Below are 13895 nucleotides of genomic sequence, written 5' to 3'. Positions count from 1 at the left end.
TGGAATAAATATATTTTCAAAGCTGTGGATACCTATCTCAGACTGCAGGTTGCACTCTCTTGCTGTCTGGCAACAATATATTTTTGAATTTGAACAGTACAGATGACACGTGCCATTCAGTCGCACAGCCTCGTGCAAGAATCATTCCTCTCAATGAATCAATCTTATGTTCCTTGTTTAAATCCAATGTTTAATCCAAAATTTTGTTAATGTGTTCAAAGTATCATCCATTATTTAACATTCACATCGAAGACAGAGTAATTCCTCATTTTTTTGCCGTCTGAATACCTATCCAGGCCTTATCAGTGACACGGGGGAATTACCAATTCATGCTGAGTAACCTCATGTTGTCCAACACAATGCATTTCGGGCTAAACAGCCTTCATCAGTGGTAACCTCTAAATGACCTGCTCGATAAAAAATTTCCTTTAACCTCTGACTGTGAAGCACACTATCTATAACAGTATCCCCTATGGTTTACTCTTACCCACTCCCATATGAATTTACGTGAACATTCATATATAGTAATGCAATCCCACCCTGGCTGTAAACAAAAATACCCTGTCTGAATTCTGTGCCACGAAAACGTGTCTTGTCCCAACAAAAATATGCGTTTTAAGAATCATAGGAAAATATATGTTTCACATTACATAACAATAACCATTTACGATGATAAAGAGTTATTTTCCATTTTTATTCCTGGCTAAATGTGAATCTCCTAGGGCAATGCTTAAGTTGGAATAGAAGCTTGATTTTTTTGCGGTAGGAACATGTTTATATTATTTTCTGAATTTACCCCAGCGTGATACCAAAAATGTATGTTATTGTTTTTTTATTATTATTATCAATATAGCATTTTTGTGTGTAATTAAAACGAAGGCGTTGATTTGTATTTCTTCACAGATTGTAAAGATCCTCAATTCATATACCCCAATAGATGATTTTGAAAAACGAGTGACACCTTCATTTGTGCGAAAGGTTCAGGTAGTTACCTTTTTTTACATTTTGTCTTACCACTAAGCTTGAAATCTTGTGTTTGAATTGCAGCATGCATTAAAACAAGTGGAACTTAAATCAGTGGAAAAGTTTGATCAGGCTATTTGGTCAAGTGAAAAAAGATTGTAAAACTCTGTACATGAAATGTCTGAGTGAATTAACTTGGATACTCAGTGTAATGTAAAGAATCGTAACCCCCTCCTATATTTTTGCCATTTCACTTCCATCAGCCCAGAAATGGCGCTCTTCACCTTTGTATCTCTTTTGGCTGTATATTTTCCTCTTTTAGTTCGAGCGTAGGCAGCAAAGGCGCTGACTCTTTGACACATGCTGTATCTACTCTGAGGGCTTACAGCCTGTCCATTGGTTTATTTGCATGTCCTTCCTAAAAGCTTGCTTCTATTTTGGCTAATGTGTGTTTTTGGCCCTCCTTTTTGTGTCTTGCTCACACCCATGGAGCAGGGGCCCATTACTTGTATCCTTTCGCTTTTGCAGATTTATGTTCATGTATGTGTGCTTTTTTTTTTCAGTTTCTTTCAGCTCGTGTTTTGGGAAGGATCCCTTTTGTTTCTTGGCCTTCTCTCTCACACTGCACAGTACCCACACATCACCACCCCCTCTCACCTCAGAAGTGCGGAAGTGGTGCGAGCTCCACCAAACTGCCCTGACTGCAGAACTGCGAGGAACCTTGGGAGAGCTTGTGATGCTGCGTCTTGATCACAGATTTGCGCATTAATCTATCGACCTTCTCCACTGCAAAGATAGCCGACATGGCTGCAGCTTTACAGGTAGCTTAGTCACCTGCAGGGGGCGGTACTCGGAAGCAGCTGTACGCCCCAAATTCTCAGTCGTTTCTCGCCCCAAGCATGCTGCGGGGTACACTCATGTCTGCACAAAGGTTGCCAACTCTGGCCCTGCTAGAACCTCCTGAACCAACTCTGCTTGTCAGTGCGGAGTGGCTCACTCCTCTGGTCGTCTGCACCTACTTTCTTTCGTTGGTCCCCGACTACTTGCTCCGTTTGCAACCACCACAGACCGGGCCCAGCGCTGGAGCACATCCCCATCCGACAACACTCTAAGTAAAGCCTGCAATGTAGACATAGAGAGGTGACTAACTCCTTGTTGGGAAGCCACTGCTCTCCCCTGAAAAGGCCCAATCTTTATCTAATCAGTGGTCGAAACCAGAAACTGCCAAATTAGTTTATTAAAATATAGATCAAATTAAAAGTAAATATAACAACTTTAATGAACTAGTTATATTCATGTATTTAACAATACAAATGTTGGACATTTATGATAAAATAAATGCCTGCCACCCATTAATAACTTAACTTGTATAAATTTACTGAACTCTGTTAGCTAAATAACGTTATTCTTTCATGACTACTTTTGCGCATTTCCAGTTGCATTCTGACAAGCACTCCTACCTTCCACAATTCTGAAACTATGTTACAAAAGCACATTGGATATGGAGTCCCTTTTGTAGGTCGACGGATGAGAAACTGAAGTAGGCTGTTCTATGTACTTTTCATGAATGATGCGCTGGGCGGCCTATCCATTCAGCACAACTTGGTATTTTTTGGCTAACAGCCCAATCCCAATTGTTGTTTAGTAATCTTTGACTTGAAAATATATTTTTTTTCTCCAGAAAATAGTGTCATGAAGCCCAGTCTTGCTCCCTTCCCTCCCACCCACATAATAGGTCCCTTGTAATGGTCACCAACAGTAGCAGCTGTGTGTAAATCATCAAAAAGTCTCCACCCCGATGATGCGTCTTCTCTATAACTTGCCCTTTGGCACTTTTTTACAACATCTGACTCCACCTTCCTGTGGCTCAATCACCTTACAGCTGGCCAGTAGACAATGACACTCCATTCTTTGAGCACTAAATTCTCCCTTACACTATGAACCTAGACACCCCCTCACATACCCCAGTGTATACCAAACACCTTTATCCACTCTCCTTTCGCCCTTCCCTCTCTCCAGTTAAATTGTCTTTATTTTCTGTTTTGTTTTACCATGTAATTGTAATCACTTGTCCTTTACTGATCCTAACAAAGCAGTGTCTTTAATTTTCTTTTCCTCTCATTTGTACAAGGCTTTAAGGTTGCAAATGGCACTTTCTTATTCAATAATCAATGATTAGAGTTCATCATGTTCATTGAGTCCATCAGTTTATGTATGGAATTTTTCAATTTATAGTGTCCTTTTACCGGGGTAACCCTAACACATGGGGTAGATGTTTAATTTCTGTCTTTCTAGCTTTTCTAAGTATTTTTGCAAGTTCGTATCCCCTTCCGAAGAAAACAATGGGTTAGGAATTGCTAAGGAACTCCATATTCTCCAATTGGCCTACTGGTTTTTTTGATTTTAGTAGCAATGGGGGAGAAAGTCAAAACACATGTCAGAGGAATAGTCTCATCTCTTTCCTTATGCACCAGCAAGTTTTCATGAAGAGTAAACCATACTCTTTTTATGGCATTTCTGACCAATTTTGTGGGTACCCTCTATTAAAAGTTTCTTACATAGAACTTCTCCATTAACAAAATAATCTTCCTTACCTTAACAGTTCTAGCGAATTCTCTGAAACTGTCCACAATGGATATTTTCCTTAATCAATTTTGGACGACTACTTTTAAAACATAGCAGAGTGTGTCTATTTGTAGATTTGGTATATAGACCATCATCTGGTATGATACAGAAGTCCATAATATTAAGTCTCTCATTACTGGATGCAGTGCTAAAGTGCAGATCAGGGAATGTTCATTTAACCATTATTTGAAGTCAACTAAGTCGGTAGTCAAACCTTGCCAAATGAAGAAAATTTAATCTATTTACTTATGCCATGATTTCATTTGGATTTTATATAGATCATCTCCATAGATCAAAATAAGACATGCAAATATTTGCTATATCTGGAGCGAAGGCACAGCCCATGGATTTTCTTTTCACTTGAAATAAAAGTTAATTCTTGAAGGAATAAGTTTCTTTTCATACACAAGATAGCGAGTTTCAGTAAGAATTCTGTAGGTACTAGATCAGGGTTTGACCTCTAAATAAGGATATGTCTCATTACCGCTAACGCTTTGCCTTGCAGAATGTTGGTTTAGAGGGATTCTATGTCAATGGACACCAGTATCTCTTTTTTGGGGCCAGATGTATGCCTTAATATTTTGAGATAAAGTCCATGGAGTCCTTAACATACACTTTAGTTTCCACTACAAAAGGTTTAAGAAAGAAATGTATTGAGTAGGTGGTTTTCGTATTGATCCACAGCCCGAGAATAATAGCATGACCTGGGAGATTTAATACATTTTTGTGGATCTTTGGTAATACATACATTACAGGTAGTCTTTTTTGTTAAAAAAAAATCAAACTCTTTCCTAATGATCCAATGATTTTTAACCATTTTCTGCATAATGGATAAAATCTGAGTCGCAAGTCTGTGGTGGGATTATTTGAAAGCAGGCGGCAATGTTCCCTTTTATTGAGCTGTTTCATAATATCACTATCATATTTATTTCTATCTATTATTACAATTGCTCCTCCCTTATCGGCCAGCGTGATCACAATGGCTGGATTTCTAGATAGAGATCAAACTACTTGTTGTTCATCCCTTGACAGATCTGTTCAAACAAAAGGATTTTTCTTGTGTAATAAGTCTACTTCTCGGGGAATAGATTCCTCAAAGGTGATCATTAGCGGAGCATCTCTGTAGTCGTGGGGCAGAAGTTAGATTTATTTTTCAGTCCTTTTATGCTGTTTTCCTCCATTGTCTACCATATTTGCAAAATAGATTTGAAGCCTACTTTTCCTTAGACATTGCAAAATGTCTGTTTTAGAATCTATAGGGTCTTGTATCTTGAAAGGTACAAATGACAGACCTTTACTATATTGGATTTTTAGCGCCTTTCAGTATATTTTGGGACAAATTGTATATGGAAATGTCCTCTGGTGTTACCATTGGTAGAGTTTCCTTCGAGTCTGAATTTCCCCAGATTGTTGGACTCACTCTCTTCCTCAGCACCACGACCTCTTCCCCCACCTCTGTCTAAAAATTATGCTGGCCTGGATATGGAGAACTGTGTTGCTGCTCTGTGCGCCTTCATCTGTTTTCTGACTGTAGCCAGAGGAAGTATCTGAGAAAGCTATACATTTCTTTTTAGATCTGGCATAGACAGACTACTGGTATTATTAGAAGAATTTGATTTGTAAATCTCTTTTTTTCAAGTAAGGGTAAGTTGTTTTGGTATTGTAATTCTTTACATCTTTTACTACTTGAGTTGTTTTCTGATTAATGGTGAAGGTCTTAAATTCCACAATCTGTTTGTTTACTGTATCTTTCAATTTGTTCGCATCAGTGATAGTGTCATCGCCAAATATGTCTTTCTCCAGTCCCTCAATTTATTTAAATTCTTGCTCTCTTCTCTTTAATGCTGTCGGCTATTGAAAGTGCAAGCCAATCTCTGAAGCATTTGGTGCCTATTCCACTAAAATGAGCTAGATATTGTTTATCATTTGTAAAGATTACTGGGATGCTTTTCACCTGTAGGCCCCAGGGAATAGTATTGTTCTTGAGATCATCGAAAAGAACTTGAGCATGTAAATAAGTTCTAATCTGTCTTTAATTCAGTCTCTTTCATTTCTCTACGTTATCTAACTTGTTATTGGTTGTGATCTCACTGTTACCACTCAACAGGGACGAGTTGTCTTGTAATTTAGAAAAGTGTTCCTCTGTGCAATTAACTGAGTGTGTCTGACATGCTACTGCACCCAAGTATGTATGCTAAATAAGTAAATTGGAGTATCACAAGGGAGAGTATCTGGAAATATAATCTCTAACTTCAAACATTTGACATGGTACAGTTATTGCAGAATGATAGTCTACACAAGCTACTCCAATACCTAACTAGGTGCTGCTAAGCAAAGAATATGGGGTGGGGGGGCGGGGCAAGTAACCCAGGACAGATTTGCCTTTTTAGTCAACATTAGCACATGAATTATAATTATTGGACATGGAAATCATTTATCTAATGCATTAATGAAGTTAGCCTTTGGCCTACCTCACTGTCAAGTCCATTCCCATTTAATCCATTCCATTCCAACAAACTTTATTTCGGTCAATACAGACCATAAAAAGTAGATATTAAAAACAGTTAATAAAAACACATAACATAAACCAATAAATGACAGATAAGATAGAAACACAAGTTGCAAATTTAGCAGCATAAAAGTACATCACAGTGGGGACAGGGTGGGAGGTTCGCGGGATTCAAGCCTTTATCTCGTCCTCGAGCTGCTACCATATCAAAATCCCAGTGTAAGACCACTACAACTATAATAGTAAACACATACAGTTTTACTACAGTAAGATTTCAGTTCATCATTAATCTTGATTGTTGAAATATGGAAGGTGTTGAGTGTAAGTTAAAAGATTAAAAAGTACCAATGCCTGCACTATGGGAGTTTTATAGTTGCAGTGGCAAGTTTACCAGCACCCTACGACTATGGCACATTGAGTTTAAAAATCGGCATTCAGTAAAAACAATAGGTGAATAGGTATCATATTTCAAAATTCTAAATTCCTCCATACAGTGCATACACACCAAATTCCTACAAAGAGGGAGGAGCCGGCGGTGTCTGGCTATCTTAGATTGAATGCTGGGAAAACGGAGGTTCTCTTTTTTCACCAGCCTTCTCCACTTGACCCCAATATTTGGTGGCCTACCGACTTAAGTACCCCCCCCTCCCAAAAGAATCTGTGAAGAATCTTGGAGTGAGATGGGACTCCAACCTTACTTTTTATCATCAAGTGCATACAGTCTCTACTGCCTGTCTAGCCAAGATTAGAATGATAAAAAAGTTCATTCACTTTCTGCCGAGTAACACCAGGAAGATTGTTGTCCAGGCGTTGATCACTTCACACCTGGACTACGCCAATGCCCTCTATTCTGGCCTGTCTGTAGGGCTCAGTCATCGCCTTCAGACAGTACAGAATGCGGCGGTGCGATTGGTTACCGGTCTCCCCCTACGTGAGCACATTACCCCTCACCGCCGCAAACTCCACTGGCTACCACTGCAAAAAAGGGCCGAATTTAAAGCTTTGGTACTAGCTCATCGGGCAATGCAGGGTAAAGGCTCCGCATATCTGTCTTCCTGTTTGATTCCTTATAATAACTTCAGGACCCTACGTTCCTCGTCAAAAAACTTCCTGTCGGTTCCTAGATTTAGGAAATCCCGCTCAGGTGGGAAAACTTTCCCAGTGTTGACATCGGCCCTATGGAATAAACTTCCTATTGCCATCCGGCTGATCAAAGATGAACAACCTTTCCGGCGAGCACTCAAAACTCACCTGTTCTGCTGAGTTACTTCTGCCTCATTTACCATCAAAGGTCTGCATGTAGTTATACAGGAGCGCCGGGACACCCCGTTGGGGTAGCTGTGCGCGATACCAAAACACACTAAATAAATAAATAAACAAAAGAAAAAAACATGATGCTCTGACTCATCAACACAATTGCAAGCTAGGAGGGGCGTGGCTTGGGCGCCGATGGCGATGGTCGCCTGAGAGCTCGGCTCCGGGACTGAGCCTGGATTTATCCTGAATATCGGAGGCTGAGGGGCACCCCAGACCCCGCATTCGGTTGAGCGAGGCGACGACACCCTCCCGAGGGCCCTGGTGGAGTTTGGACGGAGGTGGCTTTGAAGGAATGCCGAAGTTTGCGGAGTGGCGGAGTGCGACCCAATATGGCGCCCGGACCCCTTTGTCCCCTTGATCGAACCTACGGAGTTGAGGAGGTCTCACGGGTGTCGCCCGGCACCCGGCTTCACCAGCCTCAGTTGTTTTAGACATTAGACATTGGCTGGTCCGGACCCTCTACAGCGGGACCATACTCGATTGGACGTCCGGGCGGGTGCCCACGCGCTAGAGGGCGCCGGGCACGGGTGCACTCAGTTCTAGGCAGTGGTCGACACCGCGACTCCGCAGCTGGCTGCGAGTTCCTGGCCGCCCCAACTACATGGATGGCGCGACGCTCGGGCGCCACAGGACAACCGGGGGAGTTGGTGGCCCGTGCCCCGGAGCTATAGTAGGTGAACGGGCCTGCCCGACTCGGAGACGGGTATCTCCGCCCCCTTATCGGTACCCTCGGACGCCGCGGCGGTGGCGTGAGCCGAAACGGCGGAGTCTCCACAGGCTCTGGAGAAGGGGATCGCCCATTCCGGACTGGAGGGCGAAATCCCGGGAAAAACGTGCTGGACACTTGCACACGGAGGCGACTACTCCGGGACCTTTGCGGAGAGCCCCTGGCAGCATGGGGAAACCTAGAGGAGCCAAGGGATCCAGCCAGGCCACCTCGGGCTCTGAGGCCCAGGACAAGGAAGAACATGGAGATCCTAAAAGGACTGGTGGCGCACCACTCCAGCAACAATTCGACCGTGTACTGGAAGCCATAGAGGCAACTCGGTCGGCCCTACAACAGGACATTGCCCAGGTGGCGACTGGCCTGGGCCTCCTTAGGGCAGACCATGGTAAGCTCTCGGACCGGGTCAAAGAGGTGGAGAGCACGGTGAGGACTATAGAACCGGCGCAGAGAACCCTGGCTGCGACGATAAAGGATGCAATGTCCCGAATCGAGACCCTCGAACGGAGGGCGGAGGATGCGGAAGGCCGAAACAGGAGGAATAACATTCGGGTAGTGGGCCTGCCGGAAAAGGTCGAGGAAGGCGATATGGTGCGCTACCTGGAGACCTGGCTCCGAGACACGGTGGTCCCGGAGGGCCTGTCCTCCTTTTACACTCTAGAACGGGCCCACAGAGTTCCAGCGCGACCCCCGCAGCAGGGACGAGCCCCGAGGCCGGTGGTGGCGCGGTTGCTACATTTCCGGGACAGAGACCTGATCCTAAATGCCGCCAGACACAATGGCCCGTTCCAGGTTGCAAACAGCCAGGTGAATATCTTCCCTGACTATACCTACGAGACGCAGCGCAAGCGGTTCTCCTTCCTGGCGGTTAAGCGTGAACTCAGGAGTGAAGGCATCCAATATTCACTCCTATTTCCCGCGAGGCTCCGAGTCATTGTCGACGACAAAACCCAGTTCTTCGACACCCCGGAGGAGGCCTGTGACTGGCTCGAACTGTACCGAACAGGGAAGGATGGTTATAACGCCTCGACCCATCAGGCGGAGGAGCCGGAACAAAGGAGGCGATCTAAAAGGGACAGGAACCGCCGCGGCCGCACAGGAGGACCCTCGACAGCGGAGACATCATCTGAGCGGAGGGGAGTGTTGGAAGTTCTGTCGGAACTGTCGAGAGCAAGGGGCGAAGACATCGAAGAGGAGGTAGAAAACCCGGGTGCTCGGGGGGCACCATCGGACTCGGAAGACTCAGTGGCAGACAGTACCCACACACCGGTGATCACATCGAAGTCGGTGGAGGACCTTCTGGACGGACAGGGGTAATGGGATCGATTGCCTTTTTTTTTTTTGGGTGGGGGCCCGGCGGGGGGGAGGCGGCTGCCGACCTTTATTGCTGACAACGGGAGAGGGAGGGTCGGGAGGCTTCTACTCTTGCCCCGAAAGATTTTGATACGGGGGGGCTTATGATAGTCCTAGTAGCCTGGGCGACGAGGGCCCACTGCCTCCGCTCAGCCCGCACCTGGCCCATAAGGCCTTCCTACGGTGGCGACCGTAGGGCTAGTGGGGTTTTTGGGGTTGTTCTCCGTAGAAGTTTGGATGGGATCTAAATGGTGCAGTTTGGGTCCTGTTCTGGGGTGGTTGGGAGGGGGTTTTGTTGGGTTTTGGGGGGTTTGGTTCTGGTTGGGGAAAATGGCCGCCGACAGCGCTGGGAGGAATGATGTTTTTTCTTTGTGGGGACCCGGACGGAGGGACTGTGCAAGAACACTTTGGGACAATGGCTGATGTTGCTAACTTGAAATGTATTACTTGGAACGTGAGGGGGCTTCACACTATGTCTAGGCGTCACAAGGTCCACGCTTATTTAGTGCGTAGGGGAGTGCAAATGGCGCTGCTGCAGGAAACGCATCTGAACAAGGCGGAAGGGGCGGCGCTTCAGCGTAGGTGGCGAGGGCAGGTCTTCTCCACGGCGTACTCTGCATATGCCAGGGGGGCGCTAATATGGATCAGGGCAGGAGTCCCCTTCCAAGTCACGAGGACAGTGTTGGACCCGGAGGGGCGCTTCGTGGCCATATCGGGCACGCTAGGAGGGAGGGACTTGAATGTTTGTTGTGTGTATGCCCCTAATATGGATCAGACTGCCTTCCTTTCCGGGTTATCGGGCTCGTTGGCCCACTTTTTCACCGGTCCCCTCCTGCTGGGGGGAGACTTTAACTCCGTGGTAGATGTAGACATGGACCGCTCGCATCCCCCGCTCCCCGACTCCCCGGTCCGGCGGACGGCTAAGGGCCGTCAAGATTGGCAGACCCGCTGGGGTTTGACGGACATCTGGAGGGCGCATCACCCCGCGTCTAGAGATTATTCGTACTTTTCGAGCCTTCATGAGCTGCATGTCAGACTGGATGGCTTTCTTGGTTCGTCCGAATTAGTCTCGGCAGCGGTCCGATCGGAGTATTTATCGCGGACCATTTCGGACCATAACCCCCTCCTACTGGACATTCGCTGGTTCCCTGGGACGCCAGCGGTACCCACCTGGAGGATGCGCCCCGAGATCCTCAAGGACAGTGTCTTCAAGGCAGACCTAGGGGAGAAAATCACGGATTATTTTGCATCCAACGGCGGTTCCGCGAGTACTAGGGCGTTCGAATGGGACGCTTTCAAGGTGGTGGTGAGGGGGTACTGTATCTCTAAGAGGGTGGGCATGCGGCGTGTTATCCTGGCTGATTTAGACGCAGCGGACCGAACGCTTCGCAAGCTCGAAATTAGCCGACCCGGACACCCGGAATTGCAAACACGAACGGTAGAGGCGAGGGAGAAGGTGGCGGTGGAAGTCGAACGGCTCCGCTGTTTCGATTACAAGGCCTACACGGTCCGATCTATAGCGGAGGGCGACAGATCGAGCGCATTACTGGCGTGGTTGGCCAACCCTACGCGCCAGTCCCAAACGACGACTAGGATGCGTAGGGCGGATGGGACCGAGGTGTGCACCCAACCGGAGATTCTTACTTGCTTCCGGCATTATTACGAATGTTTATATCGCAGTCGCTCCGCGCGTGACCCAGACCGGCTTGATGACTATCTTCGCCCGCTGGAACTCCGCACAGTGGAACAAGAAGCGGCAGACGCCCTGGGATCTGACATAGGCTTGGGGGAGATCCGCGGGGCCATCAAACGGATGGCGAGGAACAAGACCCCGGGCCTGGATGGCCTGCCGGTGGAGTTCTATGCAGCTTATGCTGACCTTCTGGCCCCTCGTTTACTGGTGGTCTACAGAGAGGCGAAGAGGCTGGGTCGCCTCCCCGGCTCGATGTGTGAGGCGTTGGTGGTTCCTCTCCTCAAGCCAGGCCGAGACTCGTCTGACCCGGGGTCCTACCGTCCCCTCTCAATGTTGACGGTGGACTACAAGATATTGAGCAGCATCTTGGCCTCGAGGCTGTTGGGACACATGGGTTCCCTAGTACACGAGGACCAAGCCGGTTTCATCCCACGGCGAAATACGACCATGAACATCCGACGGTTGTTTCGCTTGCTTGGGGAACCGTTCGTGGATGCCCCGTCCCCGGTAGTTTTGTCGGTGGACCTGGAGAAGGCGTTTGATAGCCTGGAGTGGGACTATTTAGACGTGGTATTGCGGAAATTCGGCCTTGGGGAGGGATTTATTAAATGGACAGCAGTTCTTTACGCTTCTGCTTCAGCCAGGGTTAGATCGGGCCCTTTGATTTCGTCGCGTTATCCGGTGGAGCGTGGCACGCGGCAAGGGTGCTCCTTATCCCCGCTTCTTTTTGCACTAGCGGTGGAGCCACTAGCGATGCATCTTCGCTCGGGAGCCCACTATACGGGCTTATGGACAGCGGCGGGCCCGCATTACGTTTCGCTCTATGCGGACGACCTGTTGCTCTTCCTGGAAGATCCGATCGACGCATTACGGGGAGCGGAATTAGCGCTAACGGAGTTCGGGGAAGTCTCAGGCCTACGAGTGAACTGGTCTAAGACCTGCCTCTTCCCGATGCGTAGGGGTGTCCCCAATCCGGCGCTAAGTAGAGAGATCAGATGGGAACCCGACTGCTTTAAATACCTTGGGGTATTTGTGTACCACGACCAGCCCGACCTCCTTGACGGAAACATTGCCCGTTGCATACGAGCACTCCGTGGCAGCATGGATTTTTGGGCCACGCTGCCGCTCTCCGTGGCAGGACGCATTGCCCTGCTCAAAATGGTGGCGCTCCCCCGACTATTGTATTACTTTCGGACTTTGCCGATCTGGGTCCCACCGGCTACGTTTCGCCGCTTGCGTTCTATGGTGATCGGGTTCCTTTGGGGCACGGGCCGGCGGCGGGTGGCCCTCAATACCCTGATGAGGCCGAAGGACGAAGGGGGGCTCGCTGTGCCGGACTTTGAGAAATACTATCTGGCGGCGCAGCTCCAGACATACACCCAGGAGATAGCCAGGGAGTTCAGAGGCCCGGAAGACGGTAGAGGGACGGGTATAGCCAGGCACGTCCTCTCCTTTATCGCGCTGCGACAGCGTTTAGTCCTTCGGGACCTGTCGATGGAGGAGCGGACTATCCGACTCTGTTGGAATCGGGCTCATAACAGAGGTCACCTGCGGACCCCATATGCACCTGAAATACCATTGGGGATGCTGACGGCCCTCCCCCACGGAGGAGACTGGTCGCGACTGGCGGACTGGGAGGAGTCGGGTTTACAGCTCGTCGGAGATCTGTATGAGGACGGAGTGCTCCTGTCCTTTCAGGATCTCATTGACCGCTTTGGGATCCCCCGGGGCGATTTTCTGCTGCACTCGGCCATTGTGCGAGTGATCCAGGCGTACTGGCAAAACGGACTAGAGGAACCTCAGTTGTCTCAGGTGTGCCAGTATGTAATGATGTCGGCAGGAACAGTGAAGGCGGTCACTTGCCTTTACGGCAGGCTGATTACCGAGGGGTTGGTCCCTCTCACCACACTGAAGTCCCGCTGGGAAGAGGACATCGGTAGGGAGATCCCGGAGACGACCTGGTCCCAGCTGGTGAGGCGAGCATGGAAGGGTACACGTTGTGCCCGTTTCCAACTGGTCCACTACTATGTTCTCCATAGGGCGTACCTGACCCCGGTTAAGATCAGGCGTTATTTTGCCACAGCCTCGGCGGAATGCCCTAGGTGCCCGGCTCAGGAGGCGGACCTCCTACACATGCTATGGGCCTGTCCCGGATTGACGTCCTACTGGCAGGAGGTGACGGCGACTTTAGAAGAGGTGACGGGGAGGCACTTATCGTTCGACGCGGCGGTAGGGCTACTGCACTGGTTCCCCCATACCCCCCGGAATAAAATCACCAGTAAATTTATAGACCTGGGGCTCCTACTGGCTAAGCGAGAGGTGACCGGGAACTGGAAGGCACGTGCTGGTCCTACGGGTAGCAGATGGCACGGTGAACTTTTGAAATGGGCGGCGGGGGAGAGCGCGCTGCGATATCAGTTGGCTTGGAGGCAAAGCAATGAGAAGGCGCAGGAGGCCGCGTTAGAATGGGAAACGCTGGTGCAGGCCCTCAGGGATTATTGTACCCCCAGCGACTCCGAAAACGAAGAAGCAACTAGACCCGAGTCCCGTTAGACACTAGCATTAACAGCACTATTACCTTCCCCGTGGGTCAAACAGTGGATCCTACAGTGATAAACTCCCTGGCGCTGATGGTGGGGGGGGGGGGGGGGGGAAGAGTTTCATAATGTCTGGTAGTTGGGGGGGGGGGTACCTTTTTTTGGGGGGTTGGG

At 48.3% G+C, this 13895-nt stretch overlaps 1 protein-coding gene across 2 annotated transcripts in view; it reads left to right on the top strand.

The window, feature by feature from the left end:
• The window catches only part of MYO5C (myosin VC), a 971652-nt gene that overhangs the window by 933421 nt on the left and 24336 nt on the right, over positions 1–13895 (top strand). For both annotated transcript variants that reach the window (XM_086958305.1, XM_086958306.1), the window contains exon 40: positions 904–984. In XM_086958305.1, the coding sequence (XP_086814431.1) occupies positions 904–984 (81 nt within the window). The remainder of the gene's footprint in view (positions 1–903; positions 985–13895) is intronic.

The sequence above is a fragment of the Lissotriton vulgaris genome, chromosome 2_1, assembly GCF_964263255.1.
Source record: "Lissotriton vulgaris chromosome 2_1, aLisVul1.2, whole genome shotgun sequence".
Taxonomy (NCBI): domain Eukaryota; kingdom Metazoa; phylum Chordata; class Amphibia; order Caudata; family Salamandridae; genus Lissotriton; species Lissotriton vulgaris.
Note: the sequence above shows the minus strand (reverse complement) of the source record. Positions and strands in the feature narration are given on the sequence as shown.